This window comes from Leptodactylus fuscus, chromosome 4 (genome assembly GCF_031893055.1).
Source record: "Leptodactylus fuscus isolate aLepFus1 chromosome 4, aLepFus1.hap2, whole genome shotgun sequence".
Classification (NCBI taxonomy): Eukaryota; Metazoa; Chordata; class Amphibia; order Anura; family Leptodactylidae; genus Leptodactylus; species Leptodactylus fuscus.
Genome location: NC_134268.1, coordinates 32,930,837 through 32,955,636, shown reverse-complemented (window position 1 = coordinate 32,955,636; position 24,800 = coordinate 32,930,837). Strand labels below are relative to the sequence as shown.

At 44.5% G+C, this 24,800-nt stretch overlaps 1 protein-coding gene across 1 annotated transcript; it reads right to left on the bottom strand.

Moving 5' to 3' along the window:
* Positions 1-1,281: 1,281 nt before the first annotated feature.
* On the bottom strand, positions 1,282-21,312 carry PLEKHF2 (pleckstrin homology and FYVE domain containing 2). The gene is made up of 2 exons (XM_075270285.1): positions 21,003-21,312; positions 1,282-9,935 (listed from the first exon to the last, which is right to left on the bottom strand). Exon 2 carries the CDS (start codon positions 9,919-9,921, stop codon positions 9,178-9,180), a length of 744 nt encoding a protein of 247 aa, XP_075126386.1. The 5' UTR covers positions 9,922-9,935; positions 21,003-21,312; the 3' UTR covers positions 1,282-9,177.
* Between the last annotated feature and the right edge of the window lie 3,488 nt (positions 21,313-24,800).

The window sequence follows — 24,800 nt, the reverse complement described above, 5'->3', positions numbered from 1 at the left end:
AAACTGCAGACTTACACTTTGAATTTCCAATTTAAGGCCTCATCCACACGACAAGTGTGTGATGCATGGGGGGGGTCAGTAAAAAAAAAACAAAAAAAAAAACAAATGCCTGTCATGGATGACACACTGATCCGTGTGTCAGCTGTGGTTTTGACTAGCCATACATTGAAAGGCATGGACTGAACCACAAATACGGACAATTATAGGGCCTGCTTCCATTTTTTACAGCTCTTCACTACGGCAGCTTTGTGTATGAAGCTCATAGAAATGAATGGGTTGATGCTTTTATCCTCAATTTTGGAGAAAAACTATGGTCGTGAGGCGTGGCCTACGCATAGCGGCATGAAGCAGCAGATCTCCTCAGCTCCCGAGCGATTTTTGGACTTTCCCCGAGCACTCAACTTCCTCCAGGCCCCCTCCTAGCGATGGTTAAACACCCAGGGCATAAGGCGTCCTCGTCCTCCTGGGTAGAGCTGCGGCCGACCCGGTTTCTAGTGTCTGCGGCCTCCTCCATGTCGGGCGGGCCCTAGATGGCGCCGGCTCAAGCTGGCGGCGTCCCTCAAGACCAGCGCTCCCAACAGCTGCAGGCACCGATGTCCTCTGCCTCCCCTCCGACTTCCTCTCTGGTGTCTCTGCTGGTGCCGGTCCCCATGGCCTCCGTGGGACCCATGTTGAGCCGAATCAGCCTCCGGTTCTGTCGCCCCAGGCTCCTCAGGATGGTGGAAGTGCCGGTGAGTCCTCTCTCCCCCTGCAGCACAGGCTCCAGCCTCAGCTTCACCCCTGCAATGTCTCCCTCTCTCCACCTCTGAGACTGATCTGCTTCCTGGGGTATCCAGCTGTCCCCCTCCCCGGGCTCAGCTGCTCCCCTCTGCTACTGTCAGGACACCCACAATATCTGGACAATGTGGCCTCCAGCCTCCCCTTGTGCAACCTGCTGAGGGAGCCAGGGACTCCCAGTCTGGACTGTCCTTTTTCCCTACTGAGCCTTCCTCGCAGCTGCACTGCTCTAAGCGTCCTAAACTATCGGACATATGGCAGCTTCTTCACGCTTTGCCTACTAAAATGGACTTGGAGGCCTTGGTTCGTAGAGTCGAGGAACGGCAGGAGAGAATTGTGGCGGAATTTAAAGCTGAGCTGCAGTCCTTATCAAAGCAGCGCACCTCCTCCTGCTCTACAACGTACTCCTTGCTGCTCACCCAGAATATTCATTCTGTCAGTCTCCCATTAGAAGCAGCAGCTTTGGGACAAAACACAGCGTACACGTCATTCTAGTTATAAAAGTTTATTTTCAACAATTTCAAATACAGTAAAAAGGAGAATACTGGATCTTTCAGGAAAGTGCTACACAAGATATAGGATTTTCTGTTGGAAAGACATTTTCAAGGCAACGTAGGAAAGTGGAATCCAAAAAAGATGCAACCTAACAAGTATAGGCCGAGGACTAACAAAAAGAAAAAAAAGTTAATTATTAATGACTTCACATTTTGCAGCATTTGATAAGTGTCTGTATGGAAACATTTTCATAGAAAACATACAAAAACGTTCAGATTGAAGCAGGTGCCAATAAACCGCCGGCACCGTACACAGTGATAATGGCGTCTTCCACCGAATACAGTCCTATCAGACCTTCTATCCTCCGACACACATGGATTGTTCCCCAGACTGTTATACCAAGTTGTGCCAAATATTATCCAGACTCGGGTTACATTCATATAAGAGTAGTGTGTATTATATTTTTTATTCCTTTCTTTCATTGTCATGCACACCCCGCAGGGCAATCGATTTTAACTAGAGATGAGCGAGTACCATTCGAAACTCTCGTTTCGAATAGCACGCACCCATAGGAATTAATGGACGCAGCCGGCACGCAGGGGGTTAAGTGGCTGGCCGTCGGCAAAGTCTGCGTGCTGGCCGCTTCCATTCATTCCTATGGGTGCATGCAATTCCAAACGGCCGTTTCGAATAGTACTCACTCATCTCTACTTTTAACGAATATTTCATAGACATGAAACAGGCTAGAGAAATAGATTCTATTTTCTCTTGGATTGTTTTGTGTGAATAGAGCCATTAAAATCTATGGATCCATGTGCAGGTCGTTATAACAATGACCAGCGCACAACCGTAGCACCTGTCGTGTCAATGAGCCCTTAAAGGGAGTCACCAGAATCCAGCATATCAACCCAGACCCCCAGACAGACATGTTACGGGGCATTCACACGGAGTAATGTGCCGCTGATTCTGCCACGATAACTCGCGGCAGAATCAGCGCTGACAAAGACTCCCATTGAGTTCAATGTGTTCCGTCTTCCGCGCGGAACACATTGAAATCAATTGATTTCAATGTGTTTCGCGCGGAAAACGGAACACATTGAACTCAATGGGAGTCTTTTTATCAGCACCGATTCTGCCGCAAGTTATCTTGGCAGAATCGGTGCCATGTTACGCCGTGTTAATGCCCCCTTAGGGTGATCAATCTAAATGAGTTATCCCCTTGTGAATCGCTGTCTCCATTGCCAAGGTTTTTTTTTTGTTTTTTTTCCAATAGGCAAATGAGCTCTTAAGAACAATGACAACACCTTCATTGCTTGAAAGAGTTCATTTGCATATTGAAAAAAAAAAAAAAGGGGGCTCTCTTGGCATCCCTTTCGGATCTCTTTAATTGCAGTGTTACACACTTACTGGTAATCTAACATTAGGAAATTCTAGTTGATTAAACCAAGAAATAGTACTTCATTTGGTAGTCACATTGGTTGCCCCACTTAGCCAATCTTCCAGAGAACTAACAATATATCAAGGAGACTATACAGCCTGATAGATGGCCATTTAGGACCTCTAATATGTGTACGAAACGTAATCCTCATCATCCCATAATACGTCATGGCGTTATGGGCCCACATGTATTAGTTACTGGCCAAATTCCATTTAGAAGGGCTCCGACACCTAACAGGCCATGTAGAGACATCATACAAAATAGCCTGACCTACTTAATCAAGGGCAAAATTAATGAAGAACTTATCAAAGCCATCACGATGGTTCTAGGAATCCACAAAATGAAGGGCGATTTTGAGTTTCATTTCCAGCCCCCCTCCCATACACGAGGCTTCGTCATTCAAGTGACTGACGCCGAGCTCTGTACCAGGTGCAGGCTCCTTTAAGGATAGGTCAACAGGGGATAGATCAAGAATATCCCCTTGAAGTCGGACTTCAAATGATGTCGAAATTTTGAACAAAATTGACAAAGACTACTGAACTTTTACTTCACATCAGACCACACAACTACCCATGCACATATATAGTGAAGTATGACACATATTACCCAACAGCTATAAAAATTCATTTGCATTATTTCACCTGGACAGAGGGGGGAGGGGGGATAAGTCATCCTAAATATCCAATGCTACATTTTACATAGCTCCTATTAGGGACAGCCATCACAATCTCCTCAGATTCTCTACAATATAAAGTCAACTCCTTGTCTCGATAGACTCTCCAGAAAATATTACTAACCCAAACACCTTCTCTGTCCAGCTGGTATATAAGGCACAGAATACTGATGATTGTTCTTCGATGTGTATCAGGACGATATGGGATAATGGATGTGTATCTCCATCGCCCAATCTGCTCAAAAACCTGACAAAAACAATAGGATGCATAGTCTGGGCCTCTGCCACCAAGTCCAGTCTCTCAGGCTGACAGACACCTTAGCGAAGATTAGACAAGATAGAAGTGCATGATATGGCCCCCATAGATCAGTCTGTCCGGGATGACATGAAGAAACAGAAGGATTGGAGCAAGCCTACATCCACAGAAGATCTGGGCTTAGTTCTCCAAGATGGCGGGTACAACCTCCCTTACCAGTTCCTTCAAAAACTGCCTACAAGTACCGAGAAGAATGGATGGAGTCAAACGCAAAGAGTCACACCGAATATCAACGGGATTTACAAGTCTCTTTTCTTCATTCACTTTCACAAAAATATACTTTCGTTCCTTTTTTGAAGGCATTCCTACACAACATCAATGAAGGGGTATTCTCGGCCTAGTATGGGGGTTACAGAAATAGCCGAGCAGGCTACAGTATATGCATGACCCCTCTCCATTCACTTTTGGAAACAGACAGGGCCCCGTTTTCAAAGGAGATGCAGGTTCCACCACAGGGACCCACAACGATCAGGAAATAATAGTGTAGTCAGCCATGTATACCGAGGTGCAAACATCTTCTATAAACAGTCAAACACATTATGTTGCTTATACACAGAGCCTGATGGACCCTATTCACTAGAATGAGGCTCCTTTGGGTATCCATTGTTTTAAAACTGAAACCGGTGGAGGGAAAAAAGTCCTTTTTCCTCCATTGATTTTCGTCACACACTGTGATGGAATCTCTGATGCAGATGTGAACAAAGCCTTAGATGTATACCAGATAAATTAGCAAATTTTGGAAGAACTGACCATCTAATGTGTTGTTAGACGGATTCCATCTTACCATACACTTTTGTTCCAAGAGATCTGTCAGGAACCAACTTTTGAGAATACAGATACGCTAAGCCTAGCCAAGGTAAGGAGAGCTCACCATTGGTTGAACAAGTACTTGGCCATGGGTCATGTGAATGCGCATGCCGGCCTTACACAATAATGGAGCGGCTATACAGTCATCCACACCGGCCTGCTTCTATATACAGGTAGTCTGCAATCACTACGCTAAAAAAGGCTCCTAAACCACAACAAAGAAAACTGTGTACAAGGGTGAAAATGGTGGAGAAGACCCAAAAGTAGGCTATAACGTTTCAAAATATATCTATAGGACCGGGGGAGGAGGTGGTCGAGGGATAAAATCTATTGCTATAGAAGAATCCTTCTCACCACTATAGCAGGACATACGGCACATCACAAATACAAAAAAACGTTTAGAAACCAAAAAGATACACAAACAAGAGTAATATAGTCTTCAGTAAACCAGGAAGGACTTTGCCTGCAGTAGATTGTACAGGGATCAAGTCCCGTCAGCGGGAAGATGATCGTCTTATCTGCACAGCACTAATACTATACCTACGATTCTCACAAACCTAGTTTAATGCATTGAAAACCATTTTTTCATGTACGGAATAGTGTAGAGTAGCTTTCTATATCACTTAATACTGATCTGAAGTTACAGCTTGGATTAGATTCCAGAGCTGAACTCACAATTCTGTAGGATTCATGTGTTAAGTATTACGGTGCCTCTTGCTACATCAACTTATCATTGAGACTGAGGCGCTGTACTGTAAGCGTACGCAGGGAAGACCATAAAAATAAAGGGGGTGTCAGCTGTTTGCAATAACAACCAGCAGAATTGTGATTTCAGCTCCGGAGTGACTGGATTGCCATCTGTACTTGGCTCACAGTGATGGAACACAATCGGTCACCTATAGGGGTATTCCAGTAGTTACAAGTTATCCCCATTCAATAAATATTGGTAGATTGATAAGACCACAAGAGCGGGAGTTCTACGTGTCCTGTTTGAATGCAGCTGCAGGTCCCACACGCGCGCTACGGTTTCATACAATTGTACGGGACTGCCTTAGATAACCAAGTATTGCGCCCTGCTTCTCTTTGGCAGACCCATACCAGATAAATGGAGCAATAGTGTGCAGGTGCAACCTCCCGCCCCATTTATATCGGGGACAACTGCTTTTGAAATTGGTCAGACCTCTACCGATATAGCAGTTACCAGCTGTGGGTACGTCGGGGATAAGGCTACGTCTTCATTACAGAGCGCCTCGAACATCTCCAGGCGGAAAAGTGCAGCAAAATGTCCAACTTTTTTTCAGGTTAAAGGAATGGACACCAGTTAGACCCCATTGTAGTTAGTGGGGTCCATCAGGCTCCATAGGTGTCCACCATATCAGGCCTGATCCTCTGATGGATACGTCGATAGCAGTGTGAACTTGTAATTATTGGAATACCCCTTTATAGAATATTCTTGTATGTTCCGAGTATACGGAAACTAAAACGGTGAACGTACTGTAAGTGCCAATAAGGAGTCAAGTATACAAAGCAGTTAAAGAGGAAACGACTCCGTATACAACCAGATAAGGTTAGTAAGGCCCTTGTCATTGAAAGTGGAAGAAAAACTGAGGGCTGTGAATAGGAAAAAAAAAGCAAAAAAAACAAAAACACCCCTGTGATAAGTGCCGTCCTGCTCTGCTTACAAACCCTTTACAAATTTAGACCTGAGCGGCAGTAAAAGCTATCCTGTACCCAGCACCAACGTGCACAGGATTTTACAGCTTGCATAGTTGTCATATTATTAGCTCAGTAAAATGGCAGCAGACGTCACTAATATCACCTCGCTGACTTTCCCTTCGCTAGAGGAGCAGCCAAAACACCCAAATAATAAATAAAATGAAGTGTCCTCTTTGGGTCAGCCCATACACCCTAGACCTGTGCTTGTGGCCAATCTTTGGACAATGGCTTGGCTTGCTTGTGCTTATCACCACTTAAAAGAAAAAAAAAGAAAAAATTCTCTACAGTGCCACTCTTGTCCACAGACTACGTCTGGTATTGCAGTTGGTCAGCATTCTGCTGATTAGGGCTGACCGTACAAGGACGAGAGTGGCGCCACTTCTGAACAAAGAAGACAGATTTCTAACCTCATAAACCCCTTTAAGGCTAAAGCCCCACGTTGCAGAAACACAGCTTTTTTTGTTGAAGATTTTGTTGCAGTTTTTTTGAGCCAAAGCCAGGAGTGGATGGAGCAGAAGGGAGAAGTAGAAGAGATTCCTAAATATTTCTCATTGCTTTTGTAGCCATTCTTGGTTTTGGCTCAAAAAAACTCAACATATACAACAACAACAAAAAAAGCTGTGTTTCCGCAATGCTGGGCCTTCGCCTAAGAACGTACAATGGGTGGCCATATAGGAAGAAGCGAACACGATCATAGTTCGGTACAATATGCCTGTCTTTGGTTTTGTACATTTTGTCCTTTATTAAACGCTTACAAACACCGTTTTAGATCACAAACTTATCTACAGATTCTTAATTTAGTATGTTGTGCTTTTGTGCAACTAGATCATCATACCTGGCTTTACTAACATCCCAGTCCGACATTGGGTCTAATGACCCAAGTTTAGAGTCCCACTAAGCTTTGATGCTCCAAGTTTGGGTCAGTAGACCCTTGGTCGGGCTGACATATAAAGCTATAATATGGATGTTAAAATTCAAACGCAACGCATTTGCTTGTGTCAGATTTAAAGGGATTGCCCAGCCAATTTATAACTTTAGGAAGAAGACAATTTTATTATTTTATACCACTCATCCTTTTTTTTTTTTCAAATGTTAAACTCTGGACAACCCCTTTAACACAGGGCTTTACTTGTACACATTGCTTACATTTTGAAATCATGAAATCCCATATGCACACAAAAAAAAAAAAAAACCCCAAACAACTACTCTTAGATCTGGAAAATCCTGTTAGGCCAAGGCCCCATATTACAGAAAAGCAGTTTGGGATTTTTTTTTATTTTTTTTTAGCCAAAGCCAAGAAAAGCTACAAAATTAATTGGAAATATATAGGAAGCTTGTTAGGGCTAGTTCACACGAGGCCACGTATTTTGGTCCCGATTCTGATGCGGGAAGCCGCATCAGTATTGGTCCAAGATGCGCCTACCGTGACTGTCCTGAAGAAAGGGCAGCTCGTTTCTTTTTACAGTGAGCCAGAACATACCGCTCACGGTAAAAAAGAAGCTAGCGGCCTACATAGACCTCCATTGTGAGGGGTGGATTCAGCGTCAGAATTTGCGCCGTGTGAACGAGCCCTTATACTTCTACCTTCTTTTCAATCCATTCCTGGCTATAGCTCAAAAAAAAACCAATAAAAAAAAAAAAACCGACGAGGTGAAAATGGAAATAAATAAATCCAAGCTCAAGGTTCCTAAAAACTACAGTATTGTTTGGTAATGCTGAGTTGTAGTGAGAAATTCCCTTGCATATGCAACAGAACATTTAGAAACAGGTCAAGTTCACACCCTCAAGCGCATAGAATGCGTTACCTATACCCGATTATATGGAGTCTTTGAGAAAACAAAAATTGCATAATATATAACACGAGGCGGACATGCAGAGCGTCCATAGTGCCTTAATACAGACCAGTAGGTCCTGCAGTATTTGCAGTTTGCCACATGCATTTGAACTTGGGCTAGCATACAGCAATTTTGTCCCGAAAGACAGCAGTCACATGTCTGACATCAGTAGGGAAAGGTTTCCCCATTTGGAAAAAAAAAAAATTCCATAAAAACTTGTAGCTGCAGTTTTTTTTAATGCAATAGGTTCACACAGGGTGAATTTGGTTTAAATAAAAAAAAAAAAAATTAACAATTTAATTACTGAAACTTATAGCATAAATCATTATGATCAGGGCTGTGGAGTCAGAGCTGGGGGATGGGGGAACGGAGGAGTCAAAGTTACTAATTTGGCTTGAATATGAAAATAAAACAAAAATTAAGATGCCAGAATGATCGTTATCGCATAATTAATTACATGATACCTTGTTGCATATTTTATTTCATAGGCGTTATTTTTTCCCTGAATTTTGCGGCTTCTTTCAGCCACTGATGGACTCGTCAATGACTTCCAACTCTACAGCCCCGATTATAATGCTGTCAATTCAGGTCACAGAATCGGTGGCCAAGTCAGGAAATCCAGCAGTCACACGGACGGAGTTTCCCGGCAGCCAGTACAAGGCATGTGCCTGTGGCCTTAAAGGTGCGATTTCCCTTTACCATAAGAAGGAGAGGAATACAATGAGAGATTCTAACAATGGAAGCTATAGGTTCCAATTTTAGCACTGAAAGGCACGTTGCAAAAATTCTTCAAATTTCCCCCCCTTGGATCTGTATAAAAGATATAAGAAATAGGCATATCAGAAAAAGCTTATTTTTATAGAATGTGAAAACCTCTATCAAAAATTTTTGCACGTTATGGAGAAGAAGCCGAAGACCAAGAAGACTATAAAAGTTTTCCCTGAAAGAACCAAAAATGATTGTTATATCAAGGCACGTGTAGGTAAATATTCTCAGGCAAAGGAGTATCACCAATCTGGGGGTTCGCAAAGACGTCCACTGAAAACCAGGTTATACGCTCCCCAGTAAAAGCAGCCATGTTTCACTTTCATTCCTCTCTCCGTAAACCAGCTTAGTTCCCTCAGTCACTGCTGTCATCGTCGTCGTCGTCAGACATGTGATTTGCCATTTTGGGAGAACTGGAGAGAGAGTCTGAGCGACCAGGCAGACAGGCGGGTAAGTCTCCACTGGACAGACGTTCATAGCAGAAATCACATACCCGCACCGCCTTAGAAGACTGGTTGGGCAAAAGGAACTTCTTTTCTGAACAGGGTCCGCAAACAACATATCCACATTTCCGGCAGTGATGCCTCCGGTTAACGGGGGTGAACTTGACTTTCTTACAGCGCATACATGTGGGAGCTTCAGAGTCGGGGATCCAGACGGCGGCGTGTTCGCTATTGGGGGTCTTCCCACTTTTGGAAATTAAATCATACACACACTTATTGATGTGGTTCATCCATTCGGATTTTTCTGTCGCCGTTGCTGCGTACACGGCGAATGATTTTGTGGGGGTTTTGATGAGCCATCCGTTGCGCAGGTCTCCGTCATCCGGGATGGAGTCAATGGTGACATTCTCTAGGGGGATGATGTGCTGCTTGTTGTACTTCTTTTTCTGGATGACGATATTTCCATACACTAGAATGTCATTGAACAGAAAGAACTGCCTCGCTTTCGGCTTCTTTCGGCAGAGCTTGGTTAGGACGCCTTCTCCGATCAGAACCCTGCCCTCTATTGCCAGGGGCTGACCGGCTGTGCCGAAGCAGCTCTCCACGACATTGATACGCCTCGCGTTTGCTTCACTGTTTGCTAGACGATCCACCATCTTCTTCAGCAAATCTAAAACAATAAGAAGAAATGGGTGAGCTTCTAAAGTTGTAACATTGCCGTATATATTGGGTCTTTGCACAAAAAAAACAAAACAAAAAAAAACAAAAACTTGTGGCTTCATTTCTGTGAAACCCTCACCACTTTCCATCGGCCCTGCCAGAAACCTGGCATAAATGATGCAGGAAATGTATGGCAGCAAAAAAGCTCTAAATTAAATTTCTAGTCCGGCCTTAGCCGTCTCCATAGTCTCCTCTAAACCCTTAGAAGATGGTGTAGAAGTAGTTTGTTACAGAGAACATTTCCAAGAGAATCAACATTTAATCCATTGGTAAACGTGCCGTTCCGTTCACCCAGGCCTTGGATTTACCGGCTGAAGCACCGTCTTTGCCTGTGGCTGCCACCGTAAAAGTGAAATTTGACAAGTCCTAATGTACAATGACCCCACAGGTGAAAGCTGGTGCACTGACAGACGTGGTCATGCTCCGGGTTCACCTCACTTGCATGGCAGACTTCTAAATTAGTGGTAATACATGGGAGTCCAACAGACCCCACTGACTATATTGGGGTCCATTGGGTGTCCGTCATATTAAAGGGATTCTATCATTAACCGGTTAAGGACCAGGCCCAAAAGTATGTTAAAGACCAGGCCTCTTTTTTCAAAACTGACATGTGTCACTTTAAATGGCAATAACTTTGAGACGCTTTAACTTACACAAATGAATTTGAGATGGTTTTCTCGTAACACATTATACTTCATGTTAGTGGTAAACACTAATCAATATTTTTGCATTTATTTATAAAAAAACTAGGAAATTTGATGGAAATTTGAAAAAAATTGCAATTTTCAAAATGTGAAATTCTCTGCTTTTCAGGCGGATAGTCATACCATCCAAATACATGAATAAATATTATCTCCCATATCTCTGCTTTATATTGGCATCATCTTTTGATTGTCTTTTAATTTATTTTGGACGTCACAAGGCTTACAAGTGTAACAGCAATTTTCCAGATTTACAAGAAAATTCTCCAAACCAATTTTTTAGGGACCACTTCAGTTCTGAAAGTAATTATAAAGGCCTGTATAATAGAAACCCCCATAAATTACCCCATTTTCAAAACTGCACCCCTCAAATTATTCAAAACAGCATTTGGGATGTTTGTTAACCCTTTAAGCATTTCATAAGAATAAAAATAATATGGCAGTGAAATTTAGACATTTCATTTTTTTTCACTAATACATTCATTTAGACCCAAAATTAACACATTCACAAAGGGTTGAAGGAGAAAATGCATCTGACAGTTTATTGTGCAATTTCTCCCGTGCACAGAAATACCCCACATGTGGGTGTAAACTGATTTTTGGGCACACGGCAGTGCATGGAAGGGAAGGAGCGACACTGGGTGTTTGAACAGCAGATTTTGCTGGAATAATTTTCAGCGCCATGCCTTATTTGCAGAGACCCTAGAGTACCAAAACAATGGAAACCCCCCAAAAGTGACCCCATTTTAGAATCCACACCCCTCACAGAATTCATCAAGGGGTATAGTCAGCATTTAGACCCTACAGTTGTTTCACAGATTTTACTAACATTGGGATGTGTAAATGAAAAATTACTAAAATGTCACTTTATCTCCAAAGTTTTCATTTTCACAAGGGGTTAAAGGAGTAAAAGCCCCCCACAGTTTGTTAAACAATTTCTCCTGAACACGGCAATACCCCATGTGTGGCCATATTCTGCTGTATGGGAACATGGCGGGGCTCACAATGGAAGGAGCGCTATTTGGCTTTTGGATGGCAGATTTTGCTGGAATAATTTTAGGTGCCATGTCGCATTAGCAGAGCCCCTAGAGTACCAATACAGTGGAAACCCCCTAAAAGTGACCCCATTTGGGAAACTATACCCCCCACAGAACATATTAAAGGGTAGAGTGAGCATTTTGACCCTACAGCTGTTTCACAGATTTTATTAACATTGGGCCATGAAAATGAAAAATTACTTTTTTTTCCAACAAACTGTCAATTTAGCCCCAAATTTTTAATTTTCACAAGAGGATAAAGGAGAAAAAGCTCCATAAAGTTCGTTACACAAATTCTGCTGAACACAGAAATGCCCCATATGTGGTCATAATCTGCTGTATGGGAACATGGCGGGGCTCAGAATGGAAAGAGGGCTATTTGGCTTTTGGAGGGCAGATTTTGCTGGAATATTTTTCAGGTCCCATGTCGCATTTGCAGAGCCCCTAAAGTACCAATACAGTGGAAACCCCCTATAAGTGACCCCATTTTGGAAACTACACCCCTCATAGAATTTGTCTAGGGGTAGAGTGAGTATTTTGGCCTCACAGGTGTTTCACAGATTTTATTAACATTGGGACGTGAAAATGAAAAATTACCTTTTTTCCCAATAAATCATCCATTTAGCGCCATAGTTTTAATTTTGCAAATAGTTTAAGAATTAAAAGCCCCCCACAGTTTGTTACACAATTTCTTCTGAACACGGCAATACCCCATATGTGGCCATAATCTGCTGTATGGGTACATGCTGGGGCTCAGAATGGAAAGAGCGCTATTTGGATTTTGGAGGGCAGATGTTGCTGGAATAGTTTTCAGGTGCCATGTCGCATTTGCAGAGCCCCTAAAGTATCAATACAATGGAAACCCCTCAAAAGTGACCCGATTTTAGAAACTACACCTGTCAAGGAATGTATCAAGGGGTATTATCATTTTGAGCCTAAAATGCTTCCCAAAAATTAATGTACAAAATGAAAATTGAAATTTTTAAAAATATGCCATTTCGGTGCCCAATACGTTGCACCCACTTTGTGTTGTCAGAGACCTGCACTCCTAAAACTATTAAGTGGGCCATCCCGGGGGTCAAAAAATTATATATGTGGGTGTAAACTGCTGCTTGGGCACACAGCAGGGCTCAGAAGGGAAGGACCACTGTGCGTTTTAGCTTTTGGGATACAGATTTAGAGGGACCCTCTGGGCGCCATGATGTTTTTGCAGAGCCCTGGAGGTTCCAGTAAACTGGAATTCACCAAGAAGTGACCCCATTTTGTAGGGGCAATTTTAGGGTCTCTGCAAATGTGACGTGGTGTCCAAAAACGAAGAATCTAAATCTGCACTCCAAAAGCACATATTGCTCCTTCACATCTGCACCCTGCTGGGTACCCAAATAGCAGTGTATGCCCACATGTATGACACTGGTGTACCCCGGATAACGTACTTAATGCCATATGTGGGTAGAATCGGCTGTTTGGGCACAACCGGGGACAGAAGGGAAGGAGCGCTATTTTGGTTTTTGGAGCACAGTTTGTTTTTTTTTGCCACTTTTGCAAAGCCCCTGAATTGCCAATAAAGTGGAATCCGCAGACATGTCACCCTATTTTGGACACTACCCCACTGATGGGATTTATCAAGTGGTGTAGCGAGAATTTTTAACCCTTGAGTGTTGCATTTATTTAGTTTCCAGAAATGAAATCGCAACTGATAGAGAAGTTAAAAATGAAAATTTTACAGATTTGCCATTTCAGTGTGCAACATGTTGTGCCCGACTTATGTCAGCAGAGACACTCCAAAAACTGTTAAACGGGTATCCCAGGCACAACAGCTTTTAGAGCGTTCATCTCTGATACAATTCGGGCACAATATATTAGGCACTGAAAGGACGTATTGCTGGAAAAATGGTCATTTTCACCTCTCACAATCCACTACAGTTATAGTTATATATATAAAGTTATAGCAACACTTGGGGGTTAAAAATGCTGTCTGTACCCCTGGATAAATCCTTCAGGGGTGTAGTTTCCAAAATAAGGTAATTTATCAGGGGATTCCAAATTACTGGCGTTTCAGCTCTACAAAAGTGTCATGGCATCCAAAAACCAAACCGTCTGTGCTCCAAAAACCAAATGACCCTTCTTCCCTTCTGTGTCCGGCTGTGCCCTAGTATCAGTTTATACCCACATATGACATTATGTCCGTTATCCCGGGTACACCAGTGTCATACATGTGTCATACATGTGTCATAAACTGCAGTTTGGACGTACAGCAGGGTGCAGAAGGGAAGGAGCGCTATGCGGCTTTTGGAGCACAGATTCAGATGTTTGGTATCTGGACGCCATGTCATGTTTGTAGAGCCTGTAAGGTACCAGAAAAGTGGATTCCATGGGGTACCAGGAGTGACCCCATTTTGAAAACTGCACCCCTCAAAGAATTTATCAGGGGGTGTAGTGAGTATTAGTATCCCAGACGTGACTGCACAGCGGATGGCGAAGAGGGAATGTATAAGCTGTGCGGAGGACATTGCAAACACCAAATTCCCTACTATGTCCCCGTAGCTCCTATGATTGGGGGAGTCACTCTGGGGGTCACTTTAGGGGTCACTTCTGGTGTCTGTTCCCTCATAAGCTGTAAATCTGGGGTGTCCCCTGATATCCGCTCACACAGCTTATATATTCCCTACATGACGCACCCAGTTGTGTTCTAATAATTTGGCGATTTTTGAGGGTTTTTGTCTTCACATTGTGAGATGCTATATTTTCTTTATGTTTCTGGTGACGCGGCCATATAAGGGCTTATTCTTTGCGGGATGAGATGCATTTCGTAATGACACCATTTTTGGGTGTCTACATCTTATTGAATACATTTTATTAACCCTTTTTTGCTGGATTTAAAAAAAAAAAAAAAATCAATCCTGGCATTGAGTTTTACTTTTTTAATTTTGCGCCATGCAGCGTACAGTATAAGTAACATGTTCCCTTTATTCTGCGGGTCGGTACGGTTACGGCGATACCTCATTTATAGTATTTTTTTATGTGTTACTAGTTCTGCAGAGGAAAAACACATTTGGGGACATAAATCAATGTTTTTTGCATCGCATCTTCTAAGAGGCGTAACATTTTTATTTTTCGGTTGACAGAGTTGGTTGAGGGCTTATTTTTTGCGGGACAACCTGCGCTTTTTATTGGTACTGTTGTCGGATGCATATGACTTTTTGATCACTTTTTATAGCATATTTTATATGGTGAGATGGCGAAAAATCATTACTTCCGGCGAGTTTTTTCCGTCGTTCGCCGTGTACATTAAATATTATTTCAGTTTTATTGTACAGATTGTTACGGACGCGACAATACCAAATATGCATTGTTTTTATTACTTTTTAGTTCTTTTTTTATATAATTCATTTTCTATTGAGAAAAAGGGATTTTTGGGCTTTATAACTTTATTAATTTTTTTCATACACTTCATTTTATTTTTTTTACATTTTTTTTTACTTTTTCATGTGTCCATTTAGGACACTTCAATCAGCAATACTTTGCTGATATAGAATGCCATGTGAGACACAGCCTGCAGGTGTCCCACATGGCATTCCGTAGCAGGATGTCAGGCTGTGTAGACGCACAGCCTGACATCAGAAGGTCCTGGCAGGATCACCAGGTATGTGGGGGCTCCGGGCAGTCTGGGGTCACTGGCCAGACCCCAGACTACCTTTTACTGCTATCGGCACCCTCCGATCTCGCCGCGGGGGGTGCCGATCAGCTTCAATTGTCGGAGGATGCCTTTCGATCGCGCCGTGATGTTTCACGGCGCGATCGAAAGGGTTAAAACGTCCAGTCGGACTCAGTTCCGACTGGACGTTATTGAGGAAGGGGTTAGGTGTTAGTAACACCTAACCCCCGTCCTCCCCGCACCCCTCCCCCCGCGAAATAGGTACCTAAAGACAGGACGTATTTTTACAATAGTCCGGTCTTTAGGTACCTGGACCGCAGGCCGTAAATTTACGTACGGCGGTCCTTAACCGGTTAAAGTCACATTTTTTCTCGATAACATGTAGGAATAGCCTTTCTTAAGGCTATTCTTCTCCACGCTGCCGTTCAGTAGAAAGCCGTGTTTTCTTCGGTATGCAACGGAGTTCTCTCGCAGCACTGGGGGCGTCCCCAATGCTGCGAGACAAAAAATCTCCAGCGCCGCCTACATCTTCTTCAGGAACGGGCTCTTCACACGTCTTCTTCTGGCGCTGGGGGTTAAACTTCTAGGCCTCGAGCAGAGCCGAGTGCACATGCCCCTGGCCACAAGAAAATGGCTGCTTACTTACCGTGTAAGCATCCTTTTTTCTTGTGGCCGCGGGCATGCGCAGTCTGCTCTGCCGAGGCCTAGAAGTTTGAACCAAGCTCCGGAAGAAGACGCACAGAGAGGCCGTTCCTGAAGAAGATGGAGGCGGCGCTGGAGATTTCTCTCCCAGCATTGGGGAATCCCCCCCCCCCAGTGCTGCGAGAGAACTCAGTTGCATACAGACGGAAACCGGGATTTCTACCGAACGGCGGTGCAGAGAAGACATCTAAAGGTAGGAAAAGAATAGCCTTTCTTAAGGCTATTCATACGAGTTATCAAGAAAAAAAAATGTGATTTTGATGGTAGCATCCCTTTAAAACTGAAGGCAGCAGAGGAAGAAATCCTCCGTACATGACTTTTTCCTCCACTAATCTTCAGGTGGACACTGTAATGGAATCTCCGAGATGTGAACGTAGTGTAAAAGAGGTGACAGGTCAAACCTACAGTACAAAGATCCAACAAGTGCTATCAAAGCATTTACGATTTCAGATTTATGTCTAGACAAGTTTATCCAGTCTTGGACTTGCAAAATACCCTGTTATGGTTACACAACAGATCAGCCACTTAGGGCTAGTTCCCACGGGGGGAGTTGGCAGCGGATTTTGACGCGGAATCTGCCTCAAAATCCGCTGCCAAAAATGGCTCCTGTTGACTTCAACGGAAGCCGCTCGCTTCTTTTTCCCGCTAGCTAGTAGTGGAAAAAAGAAGTGAGCTGTCCTATCCTGCCGCGGATTCTGCGTCCGCTATGCGAAGCTCTGGCCCATTCATTTAGGCCTAATCCAGAGCAGAATGCCGCAGAACTCCGTGTGAACTAGCCCTAAGGGTATAAAAAACAAAACAAAAAAAACACCACCATCATAGGATAAGAGCAACAGACTTTAACAGTGATGGAATGAGGGACAGACTGAGCTCTCTCCATCTATTCACATGTAAAAAACATTCTGAAAGCCGTTTACTTGCAGGATTTTTTCGTCACAAGAGTAAAAAACACGAGAGTGAACGCAGAAGGACATGACTTGCGGGGTCTCCCTCTGCATTCTACCATTAACTTCCGTTGCTCTCATCCCCTGTGAACCTACCCCCTCACAGAGCAGTGCAAAGCCAGCAAGAGTCCCAGATATCATATGACATAGACGTAACGTTGGGACTGCAGGCATACAGCGGAGGCCACACACCCCTGTCAGCTGCCTCTACACTAATACATCATATTAGAAGGAACGCCAGCAGTGACAGATGGAGATGTGGAGGACCCAGGACAAGCCCGATGCTTAGGCCAAGTAATCATTTACCAGACATGACCCTTCTAAGCTCCTGTATTAACCAGTATTAGGTTCTCTAAAAGGCAGGAACAGACCTGCAGCAATACAAGTGACATTACCAGCCTGACGTGACGCCTATACAGTGCAATGGGCTGAATAAGGGTCACACAGGATTTACTGAAATTCGGCAAAAATTAACAAAAACGCACAATGAATGTACATTGGGAATTGACATGTTTGGAGCAAATATCATATTCACAAAGCCTGTGTACCAGTCTTTCCAGCACCGGGTATGCACTACTATTTACTGAGGTGTGCTGCTATTCAGAACAATTTGGGATCATGATCACATGACTTCTCCCCTGTACCGGATCGCCTCAATTCACCTAAGGCTCCATGCACACGACTATAGGCATTATCAGTCTGCTATCTGTAGATTTCACTGGCCCAAGATATTGGAACAGCCCCATCCCCACACCTATGTATTATCAGAGGCCTGGGAGCCCGGAGCAAAACTCAGGACAGATCCTATACCTGTCCATTTTGTGACCTGGGCTCACTGAACTGAGGCATGGGGGGGGGGGGGGGGGCACACAACATCATTCAAGTGCAGCCTGTACCATTCAACCACAGGCCTGGCACATGTACGTGCGGATGTAGCCTTAGACAATAAAAGTACTGCAGATACCTAGTGCCTGCCTTAGGCTAGTTACTAAGAAATCCCGAGTGAGACTATGTGGTCACCTGCCCCAAAACCCTGCTAAGCGGATCCGTCATCACTTAGATGACAACAGGCTACATGAAGCGCTACTTTCATGCGGGGGGGAAGCAGACTACGTGGTACCCAGCGTTAAGATGAACTGAACCAGGTCCATATGGTACTATGCAACGGAAAAGTGCCTTTACGGTACCCCCTACCATGGCCATTCCATATTCATCGATAGGAGCAGGAAAACTGAATTACCAAGAGGAACAGAACCATCAAAGGGGTAAAAACAAAAAACCTCACTATTAAGCGGTCTGTTGGGTCACATGTAGGGCTTTATCGTATGTGGTTTTTGATGGAACCTCTGGTGCAACCCTGAATGTCCATAATGTATTAATGATATAGCAAATCAATCAGTGCAAAAGTTTACTCTCATTTTCACATTTCTTTGAAGACCCAATTGCTTGTACCCTTCTCTCATAGTTACAACGTTGCCGACAGTATATCCTGTATACACCAAGATGATGTCCAATGAGCATTTTGACTCCACATAAACAATGTGATCAGTCGACAACACGTTTTTGATTGGATGATCGTTTGACGATCAATGATCAGGAACGAACATTTGTCGAATCCTTCAGTTTGACCCCACATAAGACACATTATAGATCAGTGGGTAAAGTGCCATCATGTTCAGAGCAATTATAGTAGTCTTGTCACTATATACTGTATTGCTACCTTTCCGATGGATTCCTGCGCATAGCTGTTGGTGCATTTTATCAGCCAGAACAAAAAAGATGAGAAAGTTTATGTCCCTTCCTGGCTTATACGTAACGCAGCAGCTGCCATATAGGACAGTCCGCTCCAACCTTTGTAGGAACTCTCTCACACCTGTTGTCACAGATGACTTCCGAGGCCACCACAAGTCCAAGTCACAAACTCCATTTTTTTTCATGGTTTGTTTTCTTTTGGTTCTTTCTTCACGCAGCTCCAAAACAGGAATGTGCCAACAGATGTCACCAAGTGGCATCCATCTGCTCATGTATTGTAAGTATGTATCAATGTCATTAATAAAACATATATAGACACGCACAGACTTTTATGGTACTAATGGGCATGAAAAAAATAAACCAAACAACTGTCAAACAGAACACTTAGTTATACAATGTAACATCACATGTAAGGTCAAACACCATGACCCGAGCCATGGAATTGTAATATGGAGCAGAAGTTTCTCGGAACCCAAAATGTGCATGAACACACACCCATTCCCAACTATAGATCTGCCTCAGTCTTGTTCGCGCCCACTTCAGCAGTCATCTGTTTTCTGGAACTTTTTAAAGGACAGGGCAGGAGTTTGACCCCAGGGCCTCTGTCCCATAAGCTAAGGCCCATGAAGTGGAGCAGAGCTGCAGGAGAGCCAGTACTGCTTCAAAACAGCTGATCCGTGAGGGCGTCAGGTATCGGACCACTTAGTCTAAGTCATCACTTTAGAAGTCCCTGAAAACCCCGTTACACTACATTCATTTATGTGCTTTCATTTGTTTTTCTGGTCAGTCGGAGAACCAAAAAAATGGACAAAGACGGACGCAAATGGAGCCTGAGCTATTCATTGACTATAATGGGGTCCACCGGGGGGGGGGGGGTATTTTTAACTGAAATAGCCGGGTGAAAAATCTAAGCTACAACACTTTGTCCAGTGATTGCTGATGGACCTGCACTGGACGGGCGCAATGTAAATGGGATGTAGCCATAGGGCTAGTACACACGAGCCAAGAGGGGGCGGATTATGGCGCTGAATCCACGTCATAATCCGCCCCATCACAATGGAGGTCTATGGAGACCGCCAGGCTACTTTTTTCTTTAAGCAGCATGTTGTCACTCACTGGAATAAGAAGCGAGCTGCCCTTTCTGATACAGTCCTGGCATCCACTTCGTGGCAGGGCCCTCCAGAGTAGGCCCATTCATTTGAGCCAACTCCGGAGGGGGAAGCCGCGACAGTCGGAAGCCATGACAGTCATGGTAGGCGCATTTTGGCCCAAGAGTGACGCAGGAAGCCGCTTTAACGTGCCAATAGTCCCCAGATTCTTTGTGTACCTCGATGCAGCCGCGGAGTGCCATGTGACCTCTTCAGCCTATCACTGGCCTCAGGCACGATGCTACCACATACAACACAAGACCAGCAGGGCCAATGATGGACATTATCACGTATACAGACACCAATGGGGTCCAACGGAGCCACCGGCAATCTAATACTTCCCCCCCATGGCAGCGTATCCCACTGCGAGGTCACAACTTATATGGCGGCCGCTCCTGGCATACACATCAAACTGAAGATTCCATGTGAATAGGGACCAAGTCTATCACTGGGTCTCCACCATATGACGGGGCTACGCACGGGGTCTCCACCATATGACGGGGCTACGCACGGGGTCTCCACCATATGACGGGGCCTCCACCATATGACGGGGCTACACACGGGGTCTCCACCATATGACGGGGCTACACACGGGGTCTCCACCATATGACGGGGCTACACACGGGGTCTCCACCATATGACGGGGCTACACACGGGGTCTCCACCATATGACGGGGCTACACATGGGGTCTCCACCATATGACGGGGCTACACACGGGTCTCCAGATAGGGGGAGCAGCTTAAAAGATTTGGAAATCTGTATTTTTTGCATAATAATCCACTCATAAACCCATCTGTGGTCAGGACTATGGGGAATTGCACCTTATATAGCATAAAACCAGCAGAACTCAAGCAACATATTACAACAGGTGGAACTAAAGGGGCTTATGGAAAGTAACATCGTACGATTTCTGTTGCATAATAATCGCACGATAGACCTCGCACAATCGGCGGAACGGTCACTGGAGACGATGACAACAACATAAAAGTTCTCCCGTGGGTCCTGGCATGGCCGTGCGGAGCCCGGAGCGGGCACTACCAGGAGCGGGCGCCTCTTCCTGTCTGCTCCAGAACTTACCAGGGAATGGCGAGGGTGTAACCAGTCACAGGAGAAGGTCCCGCCGCCCGTCCTCCACACGACGCTACGGTGCCAGCCGCCGGGATACAGCCTGTGTACGGGCAGCTCAGCCAGCACCGACCACCGGGAGGGGGGAGCGGAGCGCCCCGATAAGTACACAGTAGTGGCGGCGGCGACAGAGCAGGGAGTCCCGGGAGCGGCCACGCCTCTCGTCACATGAGTCCACGCCCCGCCCTCCGCGCTCGGGGCACAGCGGGAAGAGCCGAGTCCTCAGTCACGGCTGCCCGGGCTTGTGGGACAATAACAAGGCGTCGTTGTCTCTAATGAAGGCCACTGGGGGCCGGGGCTGTGGCGGCCTCGGTCACTCTGTATGGCCTGGCTGGGACAGGGGTTGGAGGCGGGGGGCGCCCATACTATGTGCTTAGGTAATAACGTCTGACGAGGCGGCGCCATCTTGAGGGCGGTTGATGGAGAAGGCGGCCGGGGGTGTGGAGCTCTGCCCTGTAGCTTTCTCCTCACACGGTTTTGGGCCGTGTATATAACTTTAGTCCTTGCTGACTGTGATGTTCCTGTAGGTTATGGGGAAAATTTGCGTCTTTTTCGACACTGACATACTTGACAATTTTCGAGAAGGGTCGTGAAAGTTGCAGGTTTTGTTCACATCCATATTGGAGACTCCATTGCGATGTGCGTCAAATATAGACACGAAAAAGTGCTGTAAGTCCGGGTTTTACGTACGGTGGGTTCAGTTGCAAAGAATAGACACCCGGCAGACCCTATAATAGTCAATGGGATCTGTCAGGGACCAATGGTGTCTACTATCTTAGCGGACCATTGTACAGAGTGGCGGAAATGTGGACGTATATGTGGGCAGAGCCGCCATGTTAGCTTTATAGCCTTGCCTATATAAGGCTGGGTTCACTCAGTATTTTTGGACCAGTTTTTGATGTGGAAACCGCCTTCAATGGGAGCCGTTCACTTCCTTTATCCGTGAGCGGTTTCATCCTGCTTGCAGAAAAAAGAGGTGACCCGCCTTTCTTGCCGTGGAATCCGCCTCAACGTCCGCGGCGTGGACACTCCCTCCCGACTAGGTCCATTCATTCGGGCCTAATCTAGAACAGAATCCCGCGACTGGATGCCAGTGCATCGGCATCCATTTGCGGCTAGCCGTTTTTTGGACTGGATACAGAGGCGTCCTCCCTGTCAAAAACTGGCACAAAAAAACCCTGTGTGAACCCAGCCTAAGAGTAATTTCACACGGGATTTTTTGGACCAGAACCTGAGGCGGAGGCCGCAGTGCACCAGCATCCAGTCGTGCACTCTGCTTCAGATTAGGCCTAAATGAATGGGCCTAGTTGTGAGGGAGTGTCTTCAGACAGATGTCACGAGGCAAATCCGCCTGAAAGAATGAGCATGTCACTTCTTTTTTCGGGAGCCAGAACAAACGGCTCCCGGAAAAAAGAACTGACCGGCTCCCATTGATTTCTGTGGGAGCCGTCTTTTTAGTAAGGATTTTGAGGCGGATACGGACTCAAAACCTGACCAAAAAAACCCTGTGTGAACTTACCCTCACGGTTTCAAAACAAAAATAGTACGTGCAACACGCTTCGCCACATCCAAAAATGAATGTAGTTCTGCTGAAGTACATGTTTCATTAACCCTTTCCTGCTGTAGCCATTTTTTATTGTATATTTTAGTTTTTCACTCTGCCCTCCAAAAGCTACATTTTTTTAAATTTTTCTGTGCACATATGAGGGTTTATTTTTTTGATGGGCAAATTGTACTTTGTAATGGCCTCAGTTAATATTCCATACAATGTACTGGGACGCTGGAAAAAAAACAGAATGGGGTAGAATTATAAAAGCAACATCATCTGCCATTGTCACCTGGATTTATTTTTTTGTACAGCATTCACTGTGTAGTAAAAATGACAGAGTGCCTATCTTCTGTTACGATCACAGTGATACTATCTATTAGTGCATCTCAATAAATTAGACTATCATCAAAAAAGTTTTTAGTTTTTTTTTTTAGTAATTCAATTGAAAAAGCGAAACACATATATTATATTTTGCATAATATTATACAGTCCCCCCATCTATTATATTGAGTCATTACACACAGAGAGAACTTTTCCAAGTGTTTCTTTCTGTTAATGTTGATGACTATGGCTTTTACAGCCAAGGAAAACCCAAAAGTCATTATCTCAAAATATTAGAATATTATATAAGACCAAATGTAAAAAAATTATTTAACACAGAAATGTTGGCCAAATGAAAAGCCCAGGTTGTATGATAGCAGCCTTCATCTCGTCTGCATTACTGGGTCGGAGGTCTCTCACCTTCCTCTTGATAATACCAGGTCAGGCGAGTTTTCTGGCCAATCAAGCACAGTGATAAAGTGGCTATTAAACCAGGTCTTGGTACTTTTGGCAGTGTGGATAGGTGCCAAGTCCTGTTGTAAAATGAAAATTCCATCTCCAAAAAGCTTGGCAGAGGGAAGCATGAAGTGCTCTAGAATTTCACGGTAGATGGCTGCGCTGACGTTGGTCTTGATAAAACACAGTGGACCTACACCAGCTGATGACATGGCTCCCCAAACCATCACTGTGGAAACTTCACCCTAGTCCTCAAGATCCATTCAGACACAGTGGCGGATCCAGGCTTTGCGGGGCCCTGGGCAATTGACTTTGGCGGGGCCCTACTTACCGGGGGGTCTGGGGGGCTCTCCTGCGCTGGTTCAAAGGAAAAAAAAATCGACTGGGCTGCCGCACCCATTAGAGGTGCGGTGCTGGGTCCGGGCCGCGCCTGGGTGTGGGGCCCTGGGCGGTTGCCCAGTTCGCCTGGCCCTGGATCCACCCCTGTTCAGATGAAAGAAAATGGTGTGGAATTTCAGTGCTGAAAAAAAAGCCTCCTATTGACTTCAATGGGTTTCTTTTTCTGCTAGCCTATGGAACAGTCGTGATGACAACACTCATTACAAAATGAGACTGTGGCTTAGAGTCGAGCACACAGTTAGTCAGTACAATGTACAACACAAATCACTGGTTGATCCACTTCAAGATTATCTTCCACCACTTCACATTAAACTTGGTATAATTAAAAATTTTGTGATTACACTTGATCGTGATGGAAATGGTTTCCGGTATTCAAAGAAGTTTAGCGCACTGAAAACTGAGGCTAAAATAAAGGTCGGAATTTTTATTGGCCCTGAAATCAACAAACTTATGCATGATGACATAACAGAACTGCATTTGCAGAACTTCCTTAGGAGCAGACGAGCTGAAAACTATACTGAATTAGTAGACAACAGGCTTACAGCATAAGTGAAAATGCATTTACTACATTCCCATCTTGACTTTTTCCCACCCAATTTGATATTTCTACAATGGAAAACTGATATCAAGGCTGCTGGAATCCCACCATGATGGGGGACTGCTGCTGCTTTTTTTGCAACGGGAAAATATGACTGTTCTCAGATGCCTAAAGTACTTTTAACAGTACATATATAGTTACATAGTAGATGAGGTTGGATGAAGACATCAGTCCATCAAATCCAACCTATAACCCTACAATCCCTACAGTGTTGATCCAGGAGAAGGCAAAAAACCCCATGAGGCTCATGCCAATTGCCCCATTTCAGGGGAAAAATTTCTTCCCGACTCCAATCTGGCAGTCAGTATAAAAACCCGGGATCAATGTGTACGGGGTATTGCTCAAGTAATACTTTTAAACTGAAAAACGAGACTTTTTGAAATTTTTTTATTCCATTACATTTTCATACACTGTATACTCCGAAAAC

Bases quoted from the DNA above. Each gene is read 5' to 3' on its own strand.
- PLEKHF2 (XM_075270285.1), bottom strand. From the start codon at position 9,921: ATGGTGGATCGTCTAGCAAACAGTGAAGCAAACGCGAGGCGTATCAAT.